The sequence below is a fragment of the Kogia breviceps genome, chromosome 14 (genome assembly GCF_026419965.1).
Source record: "Kogia breviceps isolate mKogBre1 chromosome 14, mKogBre1 haplotype 1, whole genome shotgun sequence".
Classification (NCBI taxonomy): Eukaryota; Metazoa; Chordata; class Mammalia; order Artiodactyla; family Physeteridae; genus Kogia; species Kogia breviceps.
Window position 1 is genome coordinate 12,242,259 of NC_081323.1, and position 24,149 is coordinate 12,266,407.

A 24,149-nucleotide genomic window follows, 5' to 3' on the forward strand; every position below is an offset into this window, starting at 1 on the left:
CACTGTGACTAGCATAAAGTCCATGCATGCATGGACTGTCTCCGCATTACTAATCTGACTTCAACTCCTACTACTGTTCTCATTACTCATTGTTCCCACCTCACCGGCCTCCTTACTACCCCTGGAATGTTCCAAGTGTGGTCCAGCCTCAGGGCCTTTGCACTTGCCATTTTCTTCTGCCTATGAAGCTCTTCTCATACTTTGTAGAGCTGGTTCTGGCTCAGCATTGAGATCTCAACTATTACTTCCTTAAGAGAGTCTTCCTGAATCACCCTATCTAGGTATGTACTTTCCTGTATTTTTCTGTGAAAATACCTTGTTTATTTCTTAGCTATCATTGACTATGTGTTTGTTTGTTTAATATCTCTCCCCCCCGACTAGAATATAAACTTCACAAGTGGTGAAAGTTTGTCTTATTCACTGTTTTTCCCCCTACATCTAGCATAATGCCTAGTATATAGTAGGTGCTCAGTAAATATGATTTGGTTAAATGAATGAATGCAGAAATGAGAAAAGGATTTAGAGTCTCATGAGAGAGACTATAGATGGAGATGCTATCCATCTAATGGAGAGTGGATAAGGTCTTTTGGCAACCGCGGCAGATAATTGGTTCAAGTTGGGACATGTTTTTGAGGTGCCTGTAGGCTTGCTTGGAAAGATGTTCCCTCTGCACCTCACACATGGGTCTGGAGTGACCCTAGAGCTATGTTTTTTGAAGTTTCACCATATATGGGGCATATCCATCAGGATAATTTTTTTCTACAACTTAGTGAAGAGCCAACTCCAGGTGGTTTAAACAATGTGTTCAGGGATAGGGCAGTCCTAGGATTGGTTAATTCAGTGACTCAGCAGCAGCATCAAGGGTCCAGGACCTTTCTATCCATCACGATGGCACAGTCTCTCCTCATGGGTCCAAGATGGCTGCCATGGCTCCAGACATGGAGTCTTCGTGCAACATCCACAGGTCAGAAGAACAGAAGAGATCCTTTTCTTTTCCCGAGTCCTGTTCTAAGAGAGAGGAAGGGACTTCCCTGGTGGTCCAGCAGTTAAAACTCTGCTTTCCAAATGCTGAGATCAGATTAATTCAAAAGGCTTCCTGAAAAGACGGGGGTGTTGTGGCAGGATCTTTTTTTAATTTTATTTTATTATTATTATTATTTTTTTTTTTTTTAATTTTTTTAAAATTTATTTATTTTTTTACGGTACGCGGGCCTCTCACTGCTGTGGCCTCTCCCGTTGCGGAGCACAGGCTCCAGACGCGCAGGCTCAGCGGCCACGGCTCACGGGCCCAGCCGCTCCGCGGCATGTGGGATATTCCCGGACCGGGGCACGAACCCGTGTCCCCTGCATCGGCAGGCGGACTCTCAACCACTGCGCCACCAGGGAAGCCCTATTATTATTATTTTTTAACAACTTTATTGGAGTATAATTGCTTTCGTGGCAGGATCTTAAAAGAAGGAAAAGGTATTGGTAGGAGAATGTGTAAGTCTGTGGCCACCTCAGTACTCCATGGGCCACATCCTCAATCAGATGCCAAATCAATTATTATTTTTTTTTCTTTCTGTTTTTTTTAAATTTGTTGGATGCTGAAGAGACTGGGAGAAAGGAGTCCTGGTTAGTGTGACTTGACAGGTTTTGTTGTTAGTGCTGAAATCATTAGCGCCCTGCCAACAGCACCCAGATTCTGCTGGTCTTCAGGCTGGAGATACATACACAATAATGCATTTTAAAACATTCTCCGGGCTTCCCTGATGGCGCAGTGGTTGAGAGTCCGCCTGCCGATGCAGGGGACACGGGTTCGTGCCCTGGTCCGGGAAGATCCCACATGCCGCGTAGCGGCTGGGCCCGTGAGCCATGGCCGCCGAGCCCGGGCATCCGGAGCCTGTGCTCTGCAGCGGGAGAGGCCACAACAGTGAGAGGCCCGCGCACAGCAAAAACAAAACAAAACAAAACATTCTCCAACAGGAGCTGTGACGCATACACATTTCTGCTGGGACGAGTAAAAATATCGGGAGTGAAAGATGGATTAGTCACTGGAACACGGTTTGCTTTTGAGAACTGAGTCCCCTGCAGTTACCCTTGCTCCTTATTAGCTTCTGAGATTTGGAAACTGAACCCCCAAACTGGTGCCTGCCAGACATGTGGGATGAAGCCTGGTTGGGTGGGTGTGGGGTTTGGGGGGCAGAGGGTGGGCTCAATGGAGAAGGACTGGATGCCGCTGGTGCAACAGTTCTGTCCTATAGATGGTTTCCAGTTGGCTCCCGTTCTGACTGGCCTTTGCCTGGGTTGTTCATTAGGACCACCTCTAAATCAAGGCCGTTTGTTTTTTCATTCATTTACCCCTTTATTCATTCCATCAGTCCTTTGCAAGCAAGGTAGTGTGTTAGTCCAAAATGGACTGAAGAAAGGAACTTACCAAAGAGCTAAGACCGGGAAACATGACATAAATGTCTACATAGAGATTTAGAGAAAGGAGAGATCTCTTTTTTGTCTAGCTCAAGGATTGGCAAACTGCAGCCTGCTGGCTATTGTTTGTATAAATAAAGTTTTATTGGAACACAGCCACACCCATTCATTTACATATTGTCTCAGGCTGCTGTTAGTGCTATGGCAAAATTGAGTAGCTGTGACACAGACTTTATGACCCTGAAAGCCTAAAATATTTACTGTCTGGCCCTTTACAGAACAAGTTTGCCAGCTCCTGATCTTGGGTCAGTGATTTGCAGTTTTAAACAACAGAACCCACTGTAGAATTTTATGAATGGTTATAGGAAGCTCACAGAATCTCAAGGGTGCCCAGGATGTCAGTCTTGGCAGCCAGGCCCCCAAGAACGATGCCCAAACCACTCTGTGGGACGGCTCCAGTGATGACACTGACACCCCAACTGGCAATTCTGACTCTGGGTGACTGAAAACCAAAACTTCTGCAGTCACTGTCCCCCAAAGATTGATGCCTCTGCCATTGCTTTGGTCAGGAGTAAGCAAAATACATACAAACCCTATGGCTCAGCAATTCCATTTCTGGTTGACAACCTAAAAAATACTTGCTCACATCTACAAATGGAAATATATATGAGGATGTTTGTTATAGCATTGCTTCAAAGAGTTTGCAGTCGTTTCAATACTAGGAAATGAATAAGTAGAACATAGTTTTATCGGTTAGGGTTAATATTAGCTATAATAAATAGACCATAAAGTATGTGAAGTCTCAGAGCCCATGGACATTTCATTATTTGATCACATAAGGTGCTCTAAAGTGAACGTTACTGATCACTGGTCTGTCTCCCCTCGGTGCAGACATTCAGACCCGGGCTGAGGGTGGCTCTGCCACCTTCAACCCATGGTTTCCAAGGTCACTCTGGGGTCATCATCCCAATCAGTTTAGAAGGGAAAAGAGCATGGAGGAAAGGACATGGGAGAGGTTCCATGGGCCAGGACTGGAGGCCATGCATTGCATCTGCTAGCATCTAAAGCTCCCGTTATGTAGCTCCACCTACCTGCAAGGAATATTGGGAAATGTAGTCCTTCAGTGTGTCCTGGAAGAGGAGGAAACCACATTTGGGGAACAGCCAGCAGTCTACCACTGTGATAATGCACATAATGGAATACTAAGCAATAGTCACAAGTAGTGAGTTATATTTACAAAGAGCAACAAGGAATGATCTCAAGAAAACATGATGCTGGGTGAAAAAAGTAACATAGCATGAATGCATAACTGTACCATTTATGTAAAAATTTAAAAACAATCATAAAACAACACTTTATCTCTTCATATATTTTTTACTATGTCTATTTGGATACACATATATCCAAACAAATATGTGGCAGATGGGTAGAAAGAACACACTTTAAATATACCCTGGTGGGTGTCCATGGGTGGGTGGGGGGAGGAGGAATAGAGATGGGTGATGAAGGCAAAAATAAGTGAAAATAAAACAAAGTAGAGGCCGTACTCTGATGTCATTGATGGTGTGCCACGGCCTGAGGAGTGTTATTAACTAATTGTGTGCATTTGAGGTCCAAATTAAAAAAAAAAAGCGGAGGAAGCAATGTATTAAAGAATAAAAGTAATATATATTCATTGTAGAAAATTTGGGAAATATAAGTGTAAAGAAGAAAATAGGGAATTCCCTGGTGGTCCAGTGGTTGGGACTCCGTTCTTCCACTGCAGCGGACTCGGGTTCGACCCCTGGCTGGGGAGCTCAGATCTTGCATGCTTTGGGGAGTGGCCAAAGAAAAAAAGAAGAAGAAAACAGATACCCGTAATTCCACTGCCCAGATGTAACTACTCTTGTTATTTTTGTAATTTCCTTCTTGTCTTTTTTTGTATGAATATATAATATATATTGACAATATTAGGATCACAGTCTATATGTAATTTATTCCACTCTTTTCCTCCCCATTTATCCATGTATCGTGACCATTTTTCTATTCCATTAAATATACTCTGATAGCAGACTTTTAAAGGGCTAAATAATTTTCCACATTGTGGATATACCATAATGTATGTAACTATTTACCTATTAGTGGGAATTTAGGTCCTTTCAAATCTGAGCTATTATAAGTAACACTGCAGTGAACATCTTTGTGAATTAAAGTTTGTGTGAGTGTGTGATTATTTCTGTGGTTCAGATTCCCTGAATGAGGATAACTTGGTCAAGGGTATGAATATAGATGTGTTTGCTTACTTTTAAGGCTTTTGATGCATTTTTTAGGTTGAGAAATGGAGAACACAGAGAGAAAGGTGTAGAAGACACACATGTAAATCATAATAAATTATTATAAAGTGAACCTTTGTGAAATCACAACCTAGGGTAAGAAATACAACACTGCCAGGCCCTTAATGCCTCTGTACAGCTCATCCAAATCCCAGACCCCTACTCCCTAGTCAGTGAGAAAAGCACTGCCCTGACTTGTGCAGTAAATGCTACCTACACTCTTTTCTTTATAGCTTTGCCATCCAAGTGTGCACCTCTAAGTACTGTAGTTTAATATTTTCTGCTTTTGAGCACTATATAAATGGAATCATACATAATGTGCTTTTTTATATCTGGCTTCACTGGCTCCATATTACATTTTTTTAAAGGTTCTCATTAGTTATCTATTTTATACATAGTAGTGTATATATATCAATCCCAATCTCCCGATTCACCCTACACCCCCTTCCCCCGCTTGGTATCCAATATGTTTGTTCTCTACATCTGCGTTTCTATTTCTGCTTTGCAAATAAGTTTATCTGTACCATTTTTCTAGATTCCACATATACGTGATATTATATGATATTTGTTTTTCTCTTTCTGAGTTACTTCACTCTGTATGACAGTCTCTAGGTCCATCCATGTCTCTGCATATGGCATATTAAGTTTTAAAAATTCATCCACACGCTGTTGTATGGAGCTATACGTAAGTCTTTCTCTGCCACAACTTTTCTTCTCTGAAGCTGTGTATTTTTTTTCTCTGCTTCAGTTTCACATTTCTGAGGACCTAAATTCGGGTGGTAGGGAAATAAATTCCCTACATTTGTATAGGGCTCTTCATTTTTTTTCAAGCATTTTGAGGTCTGTAAGATTTCACTATGTCCTCACATTCCCTTGGAGAGCTGGCAGAGCAGTATTCTTAACGTCCCCATTTAACAGATGAGGGAACTGGGCTCAGGACCATGAAGGAATTGACTGAGCTGAGACTGGGAACCTGACTGTTGCTCCATTTCTCGAGGTCATGGGAGACTCCATCACTATGTCCAGTCTTCCTAGGAAAGCCAGGGAATCTCAACAAATTGGAAATGGGCTCTCTGTTACATCTGTTCTGGCTGCCCCAGCTCTGAATGCTGGTCGGGGCCAGGCCTCTGTCCTTGTCCTCGTCTCCATCCACACGCTCTCCCTGGGTGATCTCCCCCAATCCCGTGGCTTTTAACTATTACTTATGTTCTGACCATGCCTACATTCTTATTTCCAGGCTGACCTCCCTCCTGAACCCCGGGATTGCGTCTCTGACTGCCCACCCGACATCTCCACCAGGCTATGGAATTTGCAGTCTCCCATGATCAAAACCAAATTCTCCATCTTCTCCCCCAAACCCACCTCTCCCACCACCTTCCTCATCCTGGTTAATTCCAAGCCCATCCTTTCAGTTGCTCAGGCCCAAAACCTTGGAGTCAAGTTGAACTCTGTCTCTCTTATACCCAGCACTTCAGCAAACCTATAGGTTCTAGCTTTTTTTTTTTTTTTTGTAAGCCCTCTTTTTTTTTTTTAATTAAAAAAATTTTTTTTGGCTGCGTTGGGTCTTCGTTGCTGTGTGTGGGCTTTCTCTAGTTGCAGTGAGCGGGGACTACTCTTTGCTGCGGTGCACGGGCCTCTCACCGCAGTGTCCTCTCCCGTTGCGGAGCACGGGCTCTAGGCGCGCAGGCTTCAGTAGTGGTGGCACGAGGGCTCAGCAGTTGTGGCCCTTGGCCTCCAAGCCCTTGCACTTGCTGTTCCCTCTGCCTGGAACACATGCAGCGCCTGCTCCCTCACCTCTTTCTTCCAGTTCTTTGCTAAAATGTCACCTTCTGAGTGAGGACTTCTCTCCCCCGCCTCCCTCCCCCTGGGATGCTCTTGCCCGACACTCCCTGTCATTTTTCCCCCGCTTTGTTTTTCTCCATAGTCCTCACCACGATCTGGCAGACTTTGTGTTTGACGTTTTAGGGACTTAAATGGCCATCTCTTTTGCCACTAGAGTGTCAGCTCCAGGAGGGCGAGGACTCTGACCTGTTTTGTTTGTTATTCTCAGTGCCTAGAGCAGTGTCAGGCACTCACAGTGAGCTTTCTCCCAACCTGGAGTCCAAACACGAGTACTGAGATATTCATTCATTCATTCATTCATTCATTTGTTCAATTAATATTTAGGTGTGCCTGGCATTCTTCTATGATGAGGAAAACAAGATTCTCACAGTCCTCTGGCAACACCAGAGAGGTGGCTTGGCATGGCTTTAGGGTCAGACACACCTGGGTGACAAAGCTCTGGCCAATCGGGTGAGAGTGATGTGTGAAACTTATGGCTTGTGGGTGTTTAAAGAACCAGGCGTTCCCTTCTCTTCTCCTTTTCTCTTCTTGCTGGTTGGAATGTGGCGCCAGAGCAGCCACCCTGGAGCACACAGTGGATACCACATGTTAAGGAAGTTGGAAAGAACCTGGGCCCTGAAACCTTGAGGTCTCCATACCTGCCTTGGGTTGTTTATGCCTGGACTATAACATGAGAGAGAAACAAGGTCTGTTTTAAAAAATTCATTACTATTTGGGTCTTGTCACAATGTCTATCTTTATCCTAACTAATATAGCCGCCTTGATCAGGTTCCTTTCTGAGCCTCAGTTTTCTCATCTGTAAAAAAGGGACAATAGGGCTTCCCTGGTGGCGCAGTGGTTGAGAGTCCGCCTGCCGATGCAGGGGATGTGGGTTCTTGCCCCGGTCCGGGAGGATCCCACATGCCGCGGAGCAGCTGGGCCCGTGAGCCAGGGCCGTCGAGCCTGTGCGTCCGGAGCCTGTGCTCTGCAGCGGGAGAGGCCACAAGAGTGAGAGGCCCGCGTACCACAAAAAAAAAAAAAAGCAAAAAAAACAAAACAACAAACAAACAAACAAAAAGGGACAATAATAACTACCACAAAGGGCAGTTGTGAAAATTTGATGTCACTTCTTAATAGTGCCTGGTACATAGTGAGTGCTCAAAAAATGGTAACAGTTGGTATTAGAACTTTCTTCCTTTCAACGAAGGCTCCAAGAATGGAATTTGCCCAGGGAATTTGGAAGGCAGGCTGCAGTATAAATGGCATTGGAGAGGGTGTGGCTGTTTGTGTTTCTGCTGGCTAAAGAGGAAACCATAAGTTTTCAGTAAAAGTTACTACTGGGATTGCCAGGTGTCTGGAATTGGACTGGGCAGCCCTATTTTTGAGGTTTCAGTCCAGGAAAGAACCTGAAAAAAAAAATAACCCAGACATATAAATGTGTGTCCAGTATGTCTGTTAAAACCATCTGGCATCCTTTGCTGCAGAATTTCAAGATACACCATCCAGGTCAATTTCCAGGCTTGACTAAGTTATAGAATTTACCCTTTATGCACCAATCTCTTCCTGAACCTTTTTCTTAACTTTTACCCCCGATCCAGGCTTCATGTTACAAATCTTAGACCTTTGCTTCATTGGGAAAGCAATATGGTGGAGAGCAGTCCTCTCTGGGACATCTGCATTTTAAGAGAGAAATAGGAAGTAGGCAATGCTTATTTCAAAGGATTGGGTGACCATAATCATCCAAACAGGGATGTTATTAATAATAGTTAGCCTGGGACAACAGGTGCAAACTGGGACTGTCCCCTGCAAACTGAGGTGTTTGGTCATCCTATGAACAGAAGATTCAGGTCATCCTAGTGGGGAGAAATCTAGGGGAAGGGAAGCATGTCATTTAGGATGCTTTTTGTTTCAAATAAAGGAAACTTAACTGGCTTAAACAATAAGGAAATTTTTTTATCTTATAATACAAGAAATGCAGAGGTAGGATGGCTCTACAGTTGGTTAATTTAGGAGCTCACTGACATCAAAGATCCAGGTTCTTTCCATCTGTCATTTTTGCCATCTTCAGCTGGTCAGCAATGTCCTCCCTCATGGTGTCAAGATGGCTGCCACACCTCCAAACATCATGGCCTCACCCAATTATAATAGCTAACACTCAATTGAATATCAGGCAGCATCCTAAGCACTTTGGAGCTATTAAGTATTTTAATCCGCACAATAACCCTGTGAGGTAGGAACTCTTATTAGCCCCATTTTACAGATAGATACATCAAAGCCGGAAGAGATTAAGTCACTTGCACAAAGTAACACAATGGGAAATGGTGGGGCTGCGATTTGAACCCAGGCAGCTGGTCTCTAGAGCTACAACAATGTCCAAAGCCTGGAAAAAAAGAAGGTACCATGTCAGTGGCCAAGCCAGGATTGGAACCAAGGGTCCTAAGCATTTTCTTCTCTCTTTCTTCCGGGCTATATTTCCAGTGCTTTCTGGCGGGAATATGATTTGGCAAAGCTCTGGAGCCCTGACTTAATCTGATATCTATTATGTTCGAATCAGACCTTGAACCAGAGCCTTCTGGAGATATCTGCTTCTAAGAGCAAGGCTTTCTTTGGAGAAGTTTTGACTTGGGGAGTTGTGGGTGGCTCCAACAAGAGTAGCAGGAAGAGAATTGTATTTTGGTCTGAAGAAATGAACCCCGGCCTGCATGTTCAGCCTTGCGTCGGGTTGTCCAGCTGTTTTGTCCAATACCAAAGGTGGAGACACCTCTCTTCTCAGAAAGCTGCTCTTGGTGCTTGGAATGGGGAAAAGACTCTCTGGGCAGCTGGCCTGGCTTACTGAGAACTTATTTGCATTTGAGAAATGATTGGCTGTCCCGGGCAGTCCGATAACTCAGTTCTCACCTGGCTTGTTCAACTTGGGATGGAAAAAACCACCCCTTGTTTTCCCTTCCTTTATCTTAATTATTATTATCATTTTAAAAAGCAGAGCTTGGGAAGGGGCCACCTTCAGATCCTAAGCCTGCAGAATCTGAGAGAGTCTCATCAGAGAATAGGGAACTATCTGTCTAATGTTTCCAAGCAGCATTAACTTCTTCCTCACAACTGTGAAACTTATGCAACAGAAACGAAATGGTATTTCCCGCTATTTGCAAAGTACGTGGTAACAGAAACTCTAAAATTGTCTCTGTAGAAGAGAATTTCCCTATCATTACCATTGCTTTTTTTTTTCTTGCTGAATTGAGGGCCTTTTTTGTTTTTTTTCCTCCTTTTTCTCTGTTCTTTTGGTGAATGTTTCCCAGCTATAGCCTATTTTAGGCCCTGCCCTGGAGATAGACAGGGATCTAAGAGCTCCCCACTGAAGATCCTGGAGGGTAGGGATGGAAGTGATGAGGAAGAAGGGAGAGGTCAGGCTGACACAGGGATAGATAAAGGAAATCTCCCTGAGCTTTTGATTCCTTAGTCATGTTCGGTTCAGTGGGTTGCTCTGTGCCAGGATTAGCTGGGAGGCAGCCAGCCCTGGACCAAGGGAGTCCCCATTGATCACACCAGAGCTGAGGTCTCTATCTGAGTAATGAGACCTGGGTAGGCAGTGACCTGAGGCAGAGGCCTGGAGGTGCCACCAAACAACTCTGTAGAAGCTGAAAGGATCTCGTTTATTTGTTTGCTTGTTTATTTTATTTTATTTTTTAATAAATTTATTTATTGTATTTATTTATTTTTGGCTGTGTTGGGTCTTGTTGCTGCGTGCAGGCTTTCTCTAGTTGCAGTGAGTGGGGGCTACTCTTCGTTGCGGTTCGTGGGCTTCTCATTGTGGTTTCTCTTGTTGTGGAGCATGGACTCTAGGCGTGCAGGCTTCAGTAGTTGTGGCTCGCAGGCTCTAGAGCACAGGCTCAGTAGTTGTGGTGCACGGGTTTAGTTGTTCCATGGCATGTGGGATCTTCCTGGACCAGGGCTCGAACCCCCGTCCCCTGCATTGGCAGGCGGATTCTTTTTTTTTTTTTTGTGGTACGCGGGCCTCTCACTATTGTGGCCTCTCCCGTTGAGGAGCACAGGCTCCGGACGCATAGGCTCAGCGGCCATGGCTCACGGGCCGCTCCGCGGCATGTGGGATCTTCCCAGACTGGGGCACGAACCCACGTCCCCTGCATCAGCAGGAGGACTCTCAACCACTGCGCCACCAGGGAAGTCCATTGGCAGGCGGATTCTTAACCACTACGCCACCAGGGAAGTCCCTGTTTGCTTGTTTATTGATTGTTGATTTGGTTATTGTTTTTCTCCTCCTGCTCTGGATTGGAAGCACCAGGAGGGCAGGAACCTTACCTGCTGTGGTCACCGCTGTATCCCAGACTGGCGCATAGTAGGTCTTCAATAAACGCTCATTGAATGAATGGCAGAAGGAACTTGCTGTCTTTAATTCATCACTGTCTGCTCTCCCTGCTGGCATGATGTCAGCTCCAGGAGGGCCTGAATGGTGTTAGTCTTGTTCACTTCTGCGGTCCCAGAACCTCGCCCCATGCCCAGCACATAGTAGGTGCTTGTGGCAGACGCTTCTCTCGTAACAATAGAAGCCCAAGTTGTTCGGGCAGCCATGTCCCAAGAGATGGAGCAGGACTATGCTAAGTTGATGGTGACAATCCTGCTCTAGGTCAGGGAGTATTTAAAGGTGGCCACGTGACCCACTCTGCCTGTGAAGTGTAAGGGAGAATCTGCTTGCTGCGGGCTTTGGGGAAAGTTTTCTCCCTCTGATAAGAGAGAGGCACAGAGGAGCGACCCCTTTACCCTCTTCTTTCCTGCTTTGGAGTTGTGTTAGCAGGTGATGTGGCCAGTGCAGCAGCCATCTTGTGTCTCTGAGGCCTCAAACTTTGGGAGAAAAGCCACCATGATGAGGATAGCAGGGTCGCAGGTGCCTTGATCCTTGATGATGTCACCAAGTGCTCAACCAGCCTGAGGAGCCAGCCTCCTCTGGACCTCTTGTTAAATAAATGATGTTCTATGGTTTAACCCATCAGTAGCCCGTTTTTCTCCTCCTTGCAGCCAAATGCATCCCAATGGATTCAGCACTCAGTCCACAAGTTGACTAAATAAACGCCTTCACTTCCAGAGCGCTTACTATCTGCTCTAAGCACTTTCCATGTAGTAACTCAGGAAGCTTCGCAACAACCTCACGACGTTGGTACAGTTACGATCCTCAGTTCATAGGTGATGAAAACGAGAGCTTAAGTAATTGATTAAAAGTTGTATTATCTTGGGCTTCCCTGGTGGCACAGTGGTTGAGAGTCCGCCTGCCGATGCAGGAGACACGGGTTCGTGCCCCGGTCCGGGAAGATCCCACATGCTGCGGAGCGGCTGGGCCCGTGAGCCATGGCTGCTGAGCCTGCGCATCCGGAGCGTGTGCTCCGCAACAGGAGAGGCCACAGCAGTGAGAGGCCCACGTACCACAAAAAAAAAAAAAAAAAAAAAAGTTGTATTATCTTTCACTAGGGATGGGATGGTGGGGGAGAAATATCCCAGAGGAATCTGAGGGAGTAAAAGAATGTAGAAGAGATGGGGTGAGCCAGAGGTGGGCTCCATGCACGGAAACGCGGAAATGTTAGGCTGTTCTTTTTGGCAGGGCGGGTCAATTCTTGGGTGAAGCATGGGATCCGTGTGTGTGTGTGTGTGTGTGTGTGTGTGTGTGTGTGTGTAACTAATATCTCTGAAGTTGAAGCTAATCTTTCTTGGTCACAGCTGGGAAGGGGACTAACATTTGTTGAAAGCCTAATATGTGCTGGCTATCTGTGTCAGGTACTTTGTATCAGTGGTTCTCAACTGGGGGTGATTCTGTCCCTCTGGGGATGTCTGGCAACACTTTTGGTTGTCACACCTGGGGAAGGGGTGCTACTGGCATCTAGTGGGTACAGTATGCCTCTAAATGTCCTACAATGCACAGGATGGTCCCTCACAACTAAGAATTATCTGGCCCCAAATGTCAATATTCTGAGGTTGAGAAACACTGCTTTACATACATTTTTCTCTTACAAAGATTCCCATTTTACAGAACAGGCAACAGGCTCAGAGAGGTGAAGTGTTTTGACCAAGGTCACCCCAGCCAGTTAGATTTGGAACTGGGAAACAAATGCAAGCCAGTTTCATTCCACAGCCAGGATGCTCCCACTATGCTCTCCCCTTGTGGTAGATAGGATTAATTTAAGGACAAGGCATTTGAAGGTCAGAGAGTTGCTGTGACCAGTTGAAGGTCACAGAGCAGAGTTGCTCCAGAGCCCTCTTTCCGAGAACCCCAGGAGCCAATCACCTTTTGGACACAATTGATTCCACTACCCAAACCTGGCAGGCTCATCTACCTCACACCCTTGACTACCTGTCCAGGGGAACTTCAGTCACCCAAGGCCCAGATCAAATGTCATCTTGTCCAAGATCACAAAGAAACATAGCTCTGAGAGGGCAGAAGACACCCCACTCTCTCCTTGTGTCCTTATGCACTTGCAGTATTTACCCAGAGGCCATTGGGAGAATAATCCTGGGTGTTCAGAACAGCCTAAAGGATGATGAAAGTCTACAGGGGGATACTATATGAATCAGCCAATCCACTGTAGAGACACAATCTCTGGCCCTTGAACAGGGGCAGGTTAGGAACTGTGTGGACAGTATGGAGAGTGGGGCTGGGCTAAGAGGGCTGTTCATACATGTACTATTATTAATAATAAACATTTATAGAGAAATTTCTAGGTGCTGGGCACTGTTCCAAGTACCCTTATGGATTAACACATAACCCTGTAGGACCCCATTAGCTAGGTACCATGATTATTCCCACTGTAATGATAACACTGAGGCTCTTGAGGTAAGGATACCACGGCAAGGTCACCCAAGGAAACTTGCAAGTGCGGGAGCTGGGATTTTAACCTGAACAGGCCCCAGAGGGATCTTCCCTTCACACATTCTAGTGCGGCAGGTGAAGACATTTGTCTAGCAGTTTGCTGATTATAAAGGTCACACAGAGCAGCCTAGACTAGAAGCCGGGTTTCCAAAGGCCTTATGAGGGCTGGGGGTGTATGGAAGGAGGCATGGGCAGAGCAGCTGCCACTTGATTAGTGACTGGAGAACAAATAATAATTTCCTCTGGGAAAGGTTGGAAAGGGCAGGCTCATCTCATGGGCATAAAAGTTATAAAGAAAGAGAAAAAGAGAAGAATCAAGGAAAGAAAAAGGAAGAGGAAAGAGAAAAGAGGGGGTAAGAGAGAACGAGAGAGCCGTGCGTCTTCCTTCCCAAGGTCGTGGCAGCGCCCCAGGGCACCCAAAGGCCTGGTGTCCCAAAGGCAGGGCCTGGGGTCACCGCTTTCTTCCCGGGGCCGGCGGGGGCGCGCGTGGTGGGGAGGGCTTACTCTTGAGCGGCTCCGCTGCCCGCTTTTACAACCGGGTGTTGATTCAGCCCGAGCGGCGGCAGCCGGCGACCGAACCTGCGTGTTTGTGCTGCGCGCGGTGGGTGTAGTGTGTGTCGGGGTGGGAGTGGCGTAGCCCGCGGCGGACGGGGGGGGCGCCACGCGTCCGGGCGCGGAGTTGGTGCGTTGGCCGCGGCGGGCGCGCTGCTTCGGACTCTCGTGTCTCCGCGGGGCCCTTCGCGGAAGATTCTCGCCCAAGAGCCCCGGGCGGCCAGCTCAGGCCGAGCCGAGCTTCCGACGTAGTAGCCTAGCGCCGCGGCTCGTCTCCAAGGGGCCCAGTACGCGCGCGGAGCGCCTCTGCGGCCCGAGCACGGCGTGGCACTTGGCAGACGCTCCCTTGGCGGCGGGGGAGGCGGCGGCCTGGGCAGCCGTCTGGGAGCCCCGAGGGCCGGCCCCCTCCCTCCCCTCGTCCAGCCTCCGCGCGCTGCCTCCGCCCCCGGCCCTGGCCGCCCGCCCCCAGTCCCGCCTGCTCGCCCGCCACGCCATGCGCCGGGCCCGCCGCTGAGCCCGGCCCGCCGGCGCGCCCCGTCCGGGATGGGGTGCCTGGACGCCTGAGTCGCCGCTCGGCGCGACCTCCGCGCGGGGGAAGGAGCCGGTGTCTCGCGGCCGCGCTAGGATGGAGGTGCCCGGTGGCAGCGATCCCAGCGGCGACGGGGCTGGGGATGGTGCCCACCTGGACCCCCGGGCACCCGGCGCCGCTGCGCCCATCTCCGGCCAGTGCGCGGCCGCCCGGGAGTCGGAACGCCAGCTGCGCCTCCGCCTCTGCGTCCTCAACGAGATCTTGGGTACCGAGAGGGACTACGTGGGCACCTTGCGCTTCTTGCAGTCGGTGAGTGTAGCCCGGGGAGCGCGGGGACAGCCTCCGCTCCGGCCGCCAGCCCCGCTGCGGAGCGCAGGGGCCTCCGGCGCGGGGTGGTCCCCACAACCTGTGGCCACGGCCCCCGGGCGGCGCGAGAATCGCCTCAGACTTGGGGAGGGCGGCCTCCTCCAGAGCTGGGCTGTCGCCTCCCTGGCCGGCCCCGACCCGGGGTCTCCCTCACTCCGTTTCTCCCCACGGTACGCTGCCCTTTTGTCTTTTTCTTTCCCCCTCTCCGCCTTTCAAATAGTTTTAAAATTAGTTACATCCGTGAGGCAGGGTCTCTGGGAGCCAGGCGCCGGGAGCTTGGGTTTCTGCGTTTTTTTTTTTTCCCGGGGATTTCTTCGCCACTTAGTGCATCACAGACTACTCATCTAGGATGGACCCTAGAAATCCTAGAGCCCAAAGTCCCTAAGCGCCCAGTACAGTAGGATAAAACCCAAAGCCCGGAGTAGGGACAGAGGTCGACAAAACCCTGGGGTAGGACCCCTCTTTCCCACGCACACGCTTTTGCTGGAGCTTGGGGACAGTGGGTTTCGAACTCACGACTCCGAGGTTCAGTCCCATCTTCCCCATCCCCAACTCCAAGTTGCAAAACCACAGCGTCAGATTCTGTAAAATAACTGAGCGCTTATTATGTGCCAGGCGCTTACGTTTGTCATGAGAAGGTTGAACCTTCACAAGTGGCCCATGAAGTAGGGACGAATATTTCCCTCATTTTTTAGATGGGAGAGTTTAGCTCCAGAGAGGTTGAGTAACTTGCCCAGAATCAAACAACTGGTTAATTGGGGATACCGGATTTTGAACCAGGGCAGTCCCAGCCAGTGCTCCAAACCCCTATTCTCGGCTGCATTTCTTTTTTTGTTTCTTCTTCTTTTTTTTTTCTCTGTGAGAGGGAGGAAGGGGCCACTTCCCTACTCTCCTAGGAAGTGAGAAAAGTGGCTAGGGGGTGGGAGTGGGGCGAGCCTTGCTGGAAATTAGGAGACTCCGAGGGCTTTAATCTCCAAGCCTCCTGCTGGGACCTCATTTACTCCCTTCTCTGCTCTAGGAAGTCTTTTAATCCCGATTCAGGAAGGGCTGGTTGGGGGGGGGGGCGCGGGGGCGGTTGGTGTTTCCTTCAGAAACTCCAGAGCCAGGCCCTGCAGCTCCCAGTCTCCGGGGGAAAGAGGGAGACTCTGACATCCTCTGGGGTGCCCCGTGGCTTGGGGGTGCAGCTGAGACTGTGTGAGGTCCGAGTTTTAACTCAAGGAGGACAGAGCCCTTCTCTCTGTGAAAAGAGGTGTGTGTGTTGGGTGGATGGGCGGGGAGGAGAGTTGTGCAGAGGCATTGAAAACCATTTGGCTAAAGGACCCTTCTAGAAAGGCCTGTGAGAGTGAGGCAGGGTTGGCCTTTCTTTCCCATCCCTCCCTCTCTCACAGTTAAATAAAAAGAAAAGAAAAGAAAAGAAAAGAATCTGCTCAGTTTGAAGCTGGCAGTTTCTGAATTAAAGATGTAGACAGCCCTGGTATCTCTGAGCAACGTCAGATTCTAGGGAACTCCTCACTTCTCCTTCTAGCTACTCCCTGCTTCTCAGTCTGGAAGGGAAAGAGGAAAGACAAGCCGATTTTTATATTAATAGGAAAGAAAATATACGTCTTCCTCCCACATCCTTGCTCTGGATGATGTGGTGCCTTTCAGAACAGATAGAGATGGCATTTGGGTAACTGTGGTTTTTAAATTGTCCTTGTGTAGAGTCTGAGGAAGCCGGAATGATGGAAATTGATTGGAATCAACCATCCTTATTATTAAAGAAACAGGAGAAAAAAGATTTCTCTACTTCCATATTATCTCCTTGACACTTTGAATTTGCTGAGCTCATTAGTTTTTTTTTGTTTTTTTTTTGTATTGACCTGTCAGTTTTGAGATGAGCTGGTTCTGACTTGGACGTCTTGGATCAGTCGTGCACATGGTCCTGGCCTCAGGTTCCCCACTTGTCAAATGAGGGAAGGGGAATCCAGGCTTTCTTTCTGCCTTGTCCTTTTGGGTGTCCCCAGGGTGGTGCCAGAAACAGACTGGTTGTGTAACCTGACTAGCGGTACTTCGTTTGTGAGCTGTAGGAGACCTCTCTTGTTTGGCTCTATCAGAAACGGTCCCTAAACAACCCACGATCTTTCAGTTTTGGAACCCAGGGCTTAGAGCTTCACAAACTGCTAATTACCAAGGCTTTCCATGGCAGCGAGGCTGGCAGCTTGCAGGTTGTGATTCTCTCCTGTCTTCCCACTCTCTCCTCCCAGCCTTTATACTTACTAAGGGCTTGTTCCCGCTTGGAAGAATGCTGGGTAATCCCTCCCTGCTTTTAATTCCATGTGGCAGAGGCAGGTCTCGAAGAGTTGCCTTGGCCTCCTTGTGTCCCTTGTTTTAAGGTCCTGTTGCCAGTAGAAATGAAGCCTTTGGGGTAGACTGAGCATTGTGCGAAATGCAGAAAAGCCAGTTCTTAGTTCCTACTCTAGAGGAGGGCCAGGTTCTAGTCAAGGGTGGCGAAATGGGTGTTTACAGAAATCCAAGTATGAGGCTGGGCTCGAGCCAGACTGCTTGGGGTCGGGTCTTGGGCTGTGTGACCTTAGGCAAGTGGCTTGACCTTTCTGAACCTCACTTTCCTCATCTGTGAAATGGAGAATGATAATAGATCTTATACGGTTTTTAAGAGGATAAGTGAGTTATATAAATATATATAAAGCACTTAGAACAGTGCCTAGCAGGTAGTAAGGCATTTCTAAATATTAGTTATTATCATTAATTGTTATATGATAATTAAATATTACAGATGATTAAGATTATAGGATTCTAGCATCTAGCAAGCAGGAGTAGTCAGGGAGGGCTGCCTGGAGGAAGTGAGATGTGAGTCAGCGCTGAAAGGAGGACGGGAAGTCTGAGTGAATTTCCTTTTGACCATCTACACTCCGGAACCAGTGGTTTTGTTTGGTTCCGGGCCCGGGGCTCTCTGGTTCATCTAGAATCTCCCCATCATTGCCCACCTCCTGCAGGAACTGGATTGCACCTCCTCCTCTATCTCCGATGGGGACTGATGACTTTGGTGCCGTATTTTGTGTGTTTATTGAAGAGTCATGGAAAGGCAAGGACAGCCCTCTTGTATGGATGCTGGATCTCTCTTGGGGGACCCCACAGAGATTGTGGGAGAAAATGCCCTGGGTTTTGGCTGAACCTTGGATCTCAACATCTAGAAGCCCCAGCTGTGTTGGGTGCACTGTGTGCACTCTTGGGCAGTATTAATAATGATAATAACAATGACAGTCATTACTGTGTAGGAGCTGACACTGATTCATTGTTTACCCTTCTATCGATTCATTTGATCTTTCCAACACCCCTATGAAGGAAGTGCTATCCTTATCCCCATTGGCAGATGAGGAAACTGAGGCATAGATAGTTTAAGTGAGCTGCCCTGGGTCATGTAGACAGCTGCCCACCCCAGAACTCATGTCCCTAGCCACTTCACAGACTGCCTCTGGCTTATAAAGGGCTTGACACCTGCCTTATTAGGGTGGCAAAACTGGGATTCGAACCCAGGTCTCTGTGACCCTTACCCTCTGTCTGTGCTTCCTCTGGTTACTTCCCCTCTGTGGCTCCTGTTCTCTCTTCCACACAACGGGCAGAACTTAGAAGAATGGAAATGTCAGACTGCTGGGTTCCTCCTTTGCACTCCGTGTCTGTTCATGGCGTGAGGGTTGAATGTGGGGCTCTGGAGCCAGGCTGCTGGTGTTCAAATCCTGCCTTTACTCCACACCGCCTGTAGGTGGCCCTGGGCAGGTCACCAGCCTACTCTGTGCCTCAGTTTCCCCATCTGTACAATGGGCATAGTACAGCAACTGCTGCATCATAGGGGTGTTGTTGAATCCTCAGTGAGCCTGAGGTTAACGCTCTTAGCACTGTACCAGGCACAAGTAGGTACCCAGAATGCTCTGGTGGCTTTTGGGGGCATGTGCAGCAATGGGGGGCAATTGAGGTTGTCTCTTTGGGGCTCAAAGCCTTCCCCCTTAAAGAGAGGCTGGGTGAGCCTTGAACCCACTTGCCTCTTGGTTGGATTGGTTTGGGGTCTCTGCCTGCAAGGGGGATGGGGGGTCTGTCGTCAGGGGTAGGTGCCAGTGGGTCCCCTGATGGGTGTGCCATCCAGCCTGGGCAGATGAGCTAAGAGACTCCTGCATGGGGAGTGAGTGGTCAGCAGCCCCCCTGAAGGGCTCCCCTTGGCTGAGGACAGAGACCTGTCACTCTCAGGCACCCAGAGGGTCTGCCTGAGCTGGCTGGGCCAGGGTCCCTGAGGATCAGGGGGTGTGGGCAGAAAGCTCCCAGAATATTTTCTGTGGTTCTGCTTTTTGGGGTTAGGAGACGAAAGCTTTTCTTTTCATTGGAGCTCTGCTTGCCAAAACAAGAAACTGTGTGGTTTTGTGTTGTCACTATTTTTTTTTTTTTTTAAGATTTTGTAGTCCTAGTCTGACACTAGGGAGCAGTGCTGGGGAGTGGGGATGGGGCGGTACATTTTAAATTCCGCGGTCACTGAAACAGAATGACCTAACCAGTGATTGGGGGGGGGGGGTTTCACAAGCTTGTGTTGTGCAAAGTAGGATGCTAAGAAGTTCCGCCTTGGGAAAAACACTAACCATAATATGATGTACGTTGTATGTATAACATTACGGGAGTTTTGAGAAAGAGATGGAAAGATGTGTATCTTGTGAAGAGAGGCAAGCAGAAAGATGAAAAAGGAAAAAAATGTTCTAAGAAAGGCTGTTTGTAATGCCCTTTCCATGTAAAATTATGCATATGTATGAGAATATATTTTTTACAAATTGCCGATGGAAGGAATTGTATTTTCAGCATGGTTATTAGATGAATGCACAGCAATAGTAATAATAATTTTGCTAATATTTATGTAGTGCTAGATGTTTGTAAGCCCCGTATAAAGCATTCTCTGTGTATCAGCTCAAAAGTTCCAGGTATTATTGTGCTTACCATTTTACAAATGAAACAAAGGCACAGAGAGGCCAAGTCAGTTTCCCAAGGTCACACAGCCTGACCCAGCTGGGGTTCAAACCCAGGTAGTCTGGCTGCATAGCCCCCATTCTTTACCGCTACCCTTAACTGCCCCAACATGGTGCTGTGTTCATGACCCAAATTACTGTCTTTGTGAGACCTCTGGGCTGCCCAGGTGGGCAAGAATTAAGCCAAAAGGTCCAAATTATCTGAGCTTTAGGATGCTAGAGGGCCAGGACCAGGCCACTTTGTATTGGGCTGAACATTTTCAGGAAGCAAGTCAAAATTTTGTGCTGTTAAAAACCTAAGCATCAGTAAGAGTTAGATGAGGCCCATCTTTTGTGTATTGCAAACAGAGCTACATACAGGTAAAGCCATAAATAAATTAGACTGTTTTTCTCAGCGTGTACGTGTATAGGGAGCACCTGCTATATATTCCGGGTAGTGTTTTAGGCCACAAAGATGCAGCCGTCAACAGGGCAAACGTGGTCCTTGTCCTTATGAGAAAGATGACTCAGGGATGCTAGAACTCATGCATTTGAACGAGAGCGCTCTTCAAATAAGCATCACGGACATCCATTCACTATTATTCTGGTGTTTGCTCTTGTGACCATTTCTCTGTCACTGTAAGAAGAGATGGATGGGGTTGGTGTCCCTGGCTTCTGGAGGCTTCAAGGGGCATCTCTTTCTTAGAGAGTATCCCCCCTTTATCGGGCCAGTGGGCAGAAGACTGTTGGGCTTGGGGCCACACCCTCAGATTAAGAACCCACATCCTTTCTGCTGCTCCTCTCTTAAAGCTTTTGCGAAGAGTTGAGTCTTTGAAGTAAGCCATGCCTTGCTGCAGAACTTCACCTCCCAGAGTTTTGTGATTTCTCTTCTTTTTTCCAATAGACACAGGTTCTCTGGCTGGAAGCCTAGTGAGAGGTGGGCAACCAGAGAGTGGTGTCCCACTGGCTTTGTTTCGCAGGCACCAGGTGAGGTCAGAGCTGGTTCTTGCCCCAGAATTTAGGAGACATAGAACTTGCGAGCAAGCCAGGGGGTGGAGGGTCTGAGACCCCCCTGGAGGGACCCCCTGCAGCAGTTGCGGCCCCAAGGGGGAGGTGAGCCCTGGTGAAGGGTGGTGACTCTGCAGCTGGTCAGGGTTCCACCCCGAGAGTTCTGGGGAGAGAGGGCTTGGGGGCCTTCTCTAGGGATTTGTGTTTTAGCCTGGATTCAACATCCTCCTTAAACAGGTTCTACAGGGGGCATTTCCAGCCCTAGTACCTGGTCTGGGGTGAATCCCTCCATCTTCCAACCTTCGACACCATTGACATATTGGGCGGGATTATTCTTTGTTGTGGGGTTGTCCTGTGCATTGCAGGATGTTTCATAGCAGCCTTGGCTTCTACCCACTAGATGCCAGTAGCATCCCCTTCCCCCAGTTGGGACCATCAGAAATGTCTCTGAACATTGCCACATGTCCCCTGGGGACAAAATAGCCCCGGGCTGGGTGTCACTGGCTAAAACCTCCTTTGACCACCAGCTCTGCTTTCAGACCATTTTAGGGCATTTACAGGCCTACATAGCCATGTATAGCATTGATGTGTATGTGTAAATGTGTACGTGTTTACGTAAATGGCATGGTACGGTTTGTTCTTTTCACTCCGCAGTGTGTCTTGGGCTCATGGTTAAGAGCGCAGACTCTAGAGACAAATGGCCTGGGTTTGAAACCCAGCCCTGTGACCTTGGACAAGTCCTTTTGCCTCTACGAGCCCTGGTTTCCCCATGTGTAAGGTGGTCGTAGCCCTCCTAGGGCGGCTGCAAGAATGGATTGTAGTCATCCATGCACCTGGCACAGCTGAGTGCGGAGGCAGGGTCAGCCTCCCTGAAGTACTTGCCACAGAAGAAATCCCTGAGGAAGGAGGGAAGCCCTCCAGCCTCCCAGCCGAGTGTGGATTTTTAGGTTTATTTTTATTTTCTCGGCTCCTGGAGGGACCAGAAGAGGATCTGCCTGCCCGCCCCTCTTTTGTCTTGTGGTCAGACACACAATCTGTGTTTACCCGCCCGGTTCCTTCCCCAGGGTGGAGCTGACAGCCGATCCCTTGTTTCTGGGCCAGGGGAGGTGAGGCTATTTCAGGCTGGCGGGACTAGGGCCACTGAAGGTTGGTAGAGGCAGGTGGCCAGTTGCCACGGAGATCTGAGGTCTTTCGTCCCCTCGCTGGAGAGGGTGGGTGGCTTCTGCAAGGGGCTACTCCCAGGAGGGGTGAGGCCAGGGTCAGAGCGGGGCGTGGGCAGTCAGTGCTTTCATTCACAAATTCACTTGTTCACTCAATAAATGGACGTTAAGCACCTACTAAGTGCCAGACACTGGGCTAGGTGTTGGCATGTGGCCAGTACAAGATGGACAAGGTTCTTGCCCTCATAGAAACTTCGGACCGTACAAAAAGAGGTCACTTGGGAAAGTGACAAGAGGTGTAATAATGATAAACTAATCCACTGAGGCCCTGCTGTGTGCCAGGTACTATATGAATTATCTCTTTGAACCCTTGCAACAACCCTCTGAAGTAGAGACCATCATTATACCTGTTTTGCAGGTGGGAAAACTAAGGCCCAGAGAGGTTGAGTGACTTGCTCAAGTCCACACAGTTTGAGAGTGGGTGCACCAAGGAGGAGATAAAATGGGGATATGTTGGTGACAGGGACGGTGGCATCTATTGAGATGGGGTGGTCAAGGGAGGCCTCTCTGAAGAGGTGGCATCTGAGCTGACTCCTGTGGCAGAGAAGGAACCAGCTGTGGAAAGAGTCGAGAGAAGTGTGTTCCAGGTAGAGGGAATGGCATGTGCCAAGGCCCTGAGGCAGGACCATGTTTGGCTTGTTTGAGGAATAGCAAGAGGCCAGGGTGACTGGAGGGGAGGTGAGGTTGGCATGGGCAGCGGGGGCCTGGTGGCATGGGCCTCACATACATGGTGAGCAGTTTGGGTTTGAGTCTTAGTGGGCTGAGGAGCCCCTGGGGGGTGAGATGGCTTCCTGCTTCCCGGGAGGGAGGGGGCACCCCTTGTTTTCTGTTCAAGAAACTGATTTGTATGATTAAAAACTGTTAGGTGGAACCTTGGACTCCACCCTCCACTCACAGCCGTCATAACAGCACTTTACCTGGTGTCAGCTCTCACCCCTGCCCGTGGGGGAAATGTCTTTTTCAGACCCACTTCACAGATGAGGAAAACTGAGGCACAGAGGGTAGCTTGCCCAGGGACACACCATCTGGAACTGGCTGTCGCCTCCTCTGCTCTCACCCCTGCCTCCCACGGTCTGTTCACCATACACAGCCCGAGGAGTCTAGTTAGCACTTAAGTTAGGTCATGCCGCTGCACCGCTCAAAGCCCTCCTGTGGCTGCCACCGCCCTCAGAGTAAAAGCCACGTCCTTAGAGTGGCCTGGAAGGTCCTGCATGTTCTGCCCCTGTCACTTCTCCCATCCCTCTCCTAGTCATCTTCTTTTCTCATACAGTTTTTTTTCTTTAATTGAGATGTGATTCACACATGGTAAATTTTACCCCCTAAAGCGTACAATTCTGTGGTTTGGGGGTGTATTCACAAGTTGTGCAATCATCACTGCCATCTAATTCCAGAATCTCCTGTTGCTCTCAGTCCTTCCCTCACTTCCCTCCAGCCACATTGGCCCTTTCTCAGATGCACCTGGCATGCTCCTGCCTCAAGATCTTCTCACTTGTTCTTTCTGGAATGCTCTTCCTCCAGTATCCCTGTGGTTCACTCCTTCAGGCCTCTGCTCGAACGTCATGGTCTCCATGAGGTCTTTTCTGACCACCCCCCCACTTCTAATTCGAAATTGTACTCCACCCCCACTCACCACTTCCTGTCTTCTTTTCTCTGGGTGGTTTTTAATTTACTCACTCTCTCCAGCACCAAGAACAATGCCTAGCACATAGTAGGTCCTCATTAAATATTTGTTGAATGAAGGGGAAAAAAAACCTCTCCTCTGTATACATGTTTATATATTTTTAAAATAATGTGATTATCTTGATTTATATAACTGCTAATTTTTTTTTTTTTTGCGGTATGTGGGCCTCTCACCGTCGTGGCCTCTCCCGTTGCGGAGCACAGGCTCCGGACGCACAGGCTCAGCGGCCGTGGCTCACGGGCCCAGCCGCTCCGCGGCACATGGGATCTTCCCGGACCGGGGCACGAACCCGCGTCCCCTGCATCGGCAGGCGGACTCTCAACCACTGCGCCACCAGGGAAGCCCTTTGGTAACTTTTAATTTTGACATTTCAAGAATATAGAGCACCCCGTATACCTTTCACC

The 24,149-nt window shown here is 48.6% G+C and overlaps 1 protein-coding gene and 1 long non-coding RNA gene across 9 annotated transcripts in view; both read left to right on the top strand.

The window, feature by feature from the left end:
* LOC136792498 (uncharacterized) overlaps positions 1–5,993 on the top strand; it is a 35,263-nt gene extending 29,270 nt beyond the window's left edge. Inside the window, exon 4 of the long non-coding RNA XR_010836364.1 lies at positions 5,956–5,993. This is a non-coding gene — a long non-coding RNA (uncharacterized lncRNA). The remainder of the gene's footprint in view (positions 1–5,955) is intronic.
* Positions 5,994–14,429: 8,436 nt separating this feature from the next.
* The window catches only part of PREX1 (phosphatidylinositol-3,4,5-trisphosphate dependent Rac exchange factor 1), a 194,972-nt gene continuing 185,252 nt past the window's right edge, over positions 14,430–24,149 (top strand). For 6 of the 8 annotated variants that reach the window (XM_067014051.1, XM_067014052.1, XM_059036024.2 and 3 more), the window contains exon 1: positions 14,430–14,800. In XM_067014051.1, coding sequence (XP_066870152.1) covers positions 14,588–14,800 — 213 coding nt within the window. In that variant the 5' untranslated portion in view covers positions 14,430–14,587. The remainder of the gene's footprint in view (positions 14,801–24,149) is intronic. The other 2 variants (XM_067014055.1, XM_067014054.1) reach the window with 2 other exon arrangements.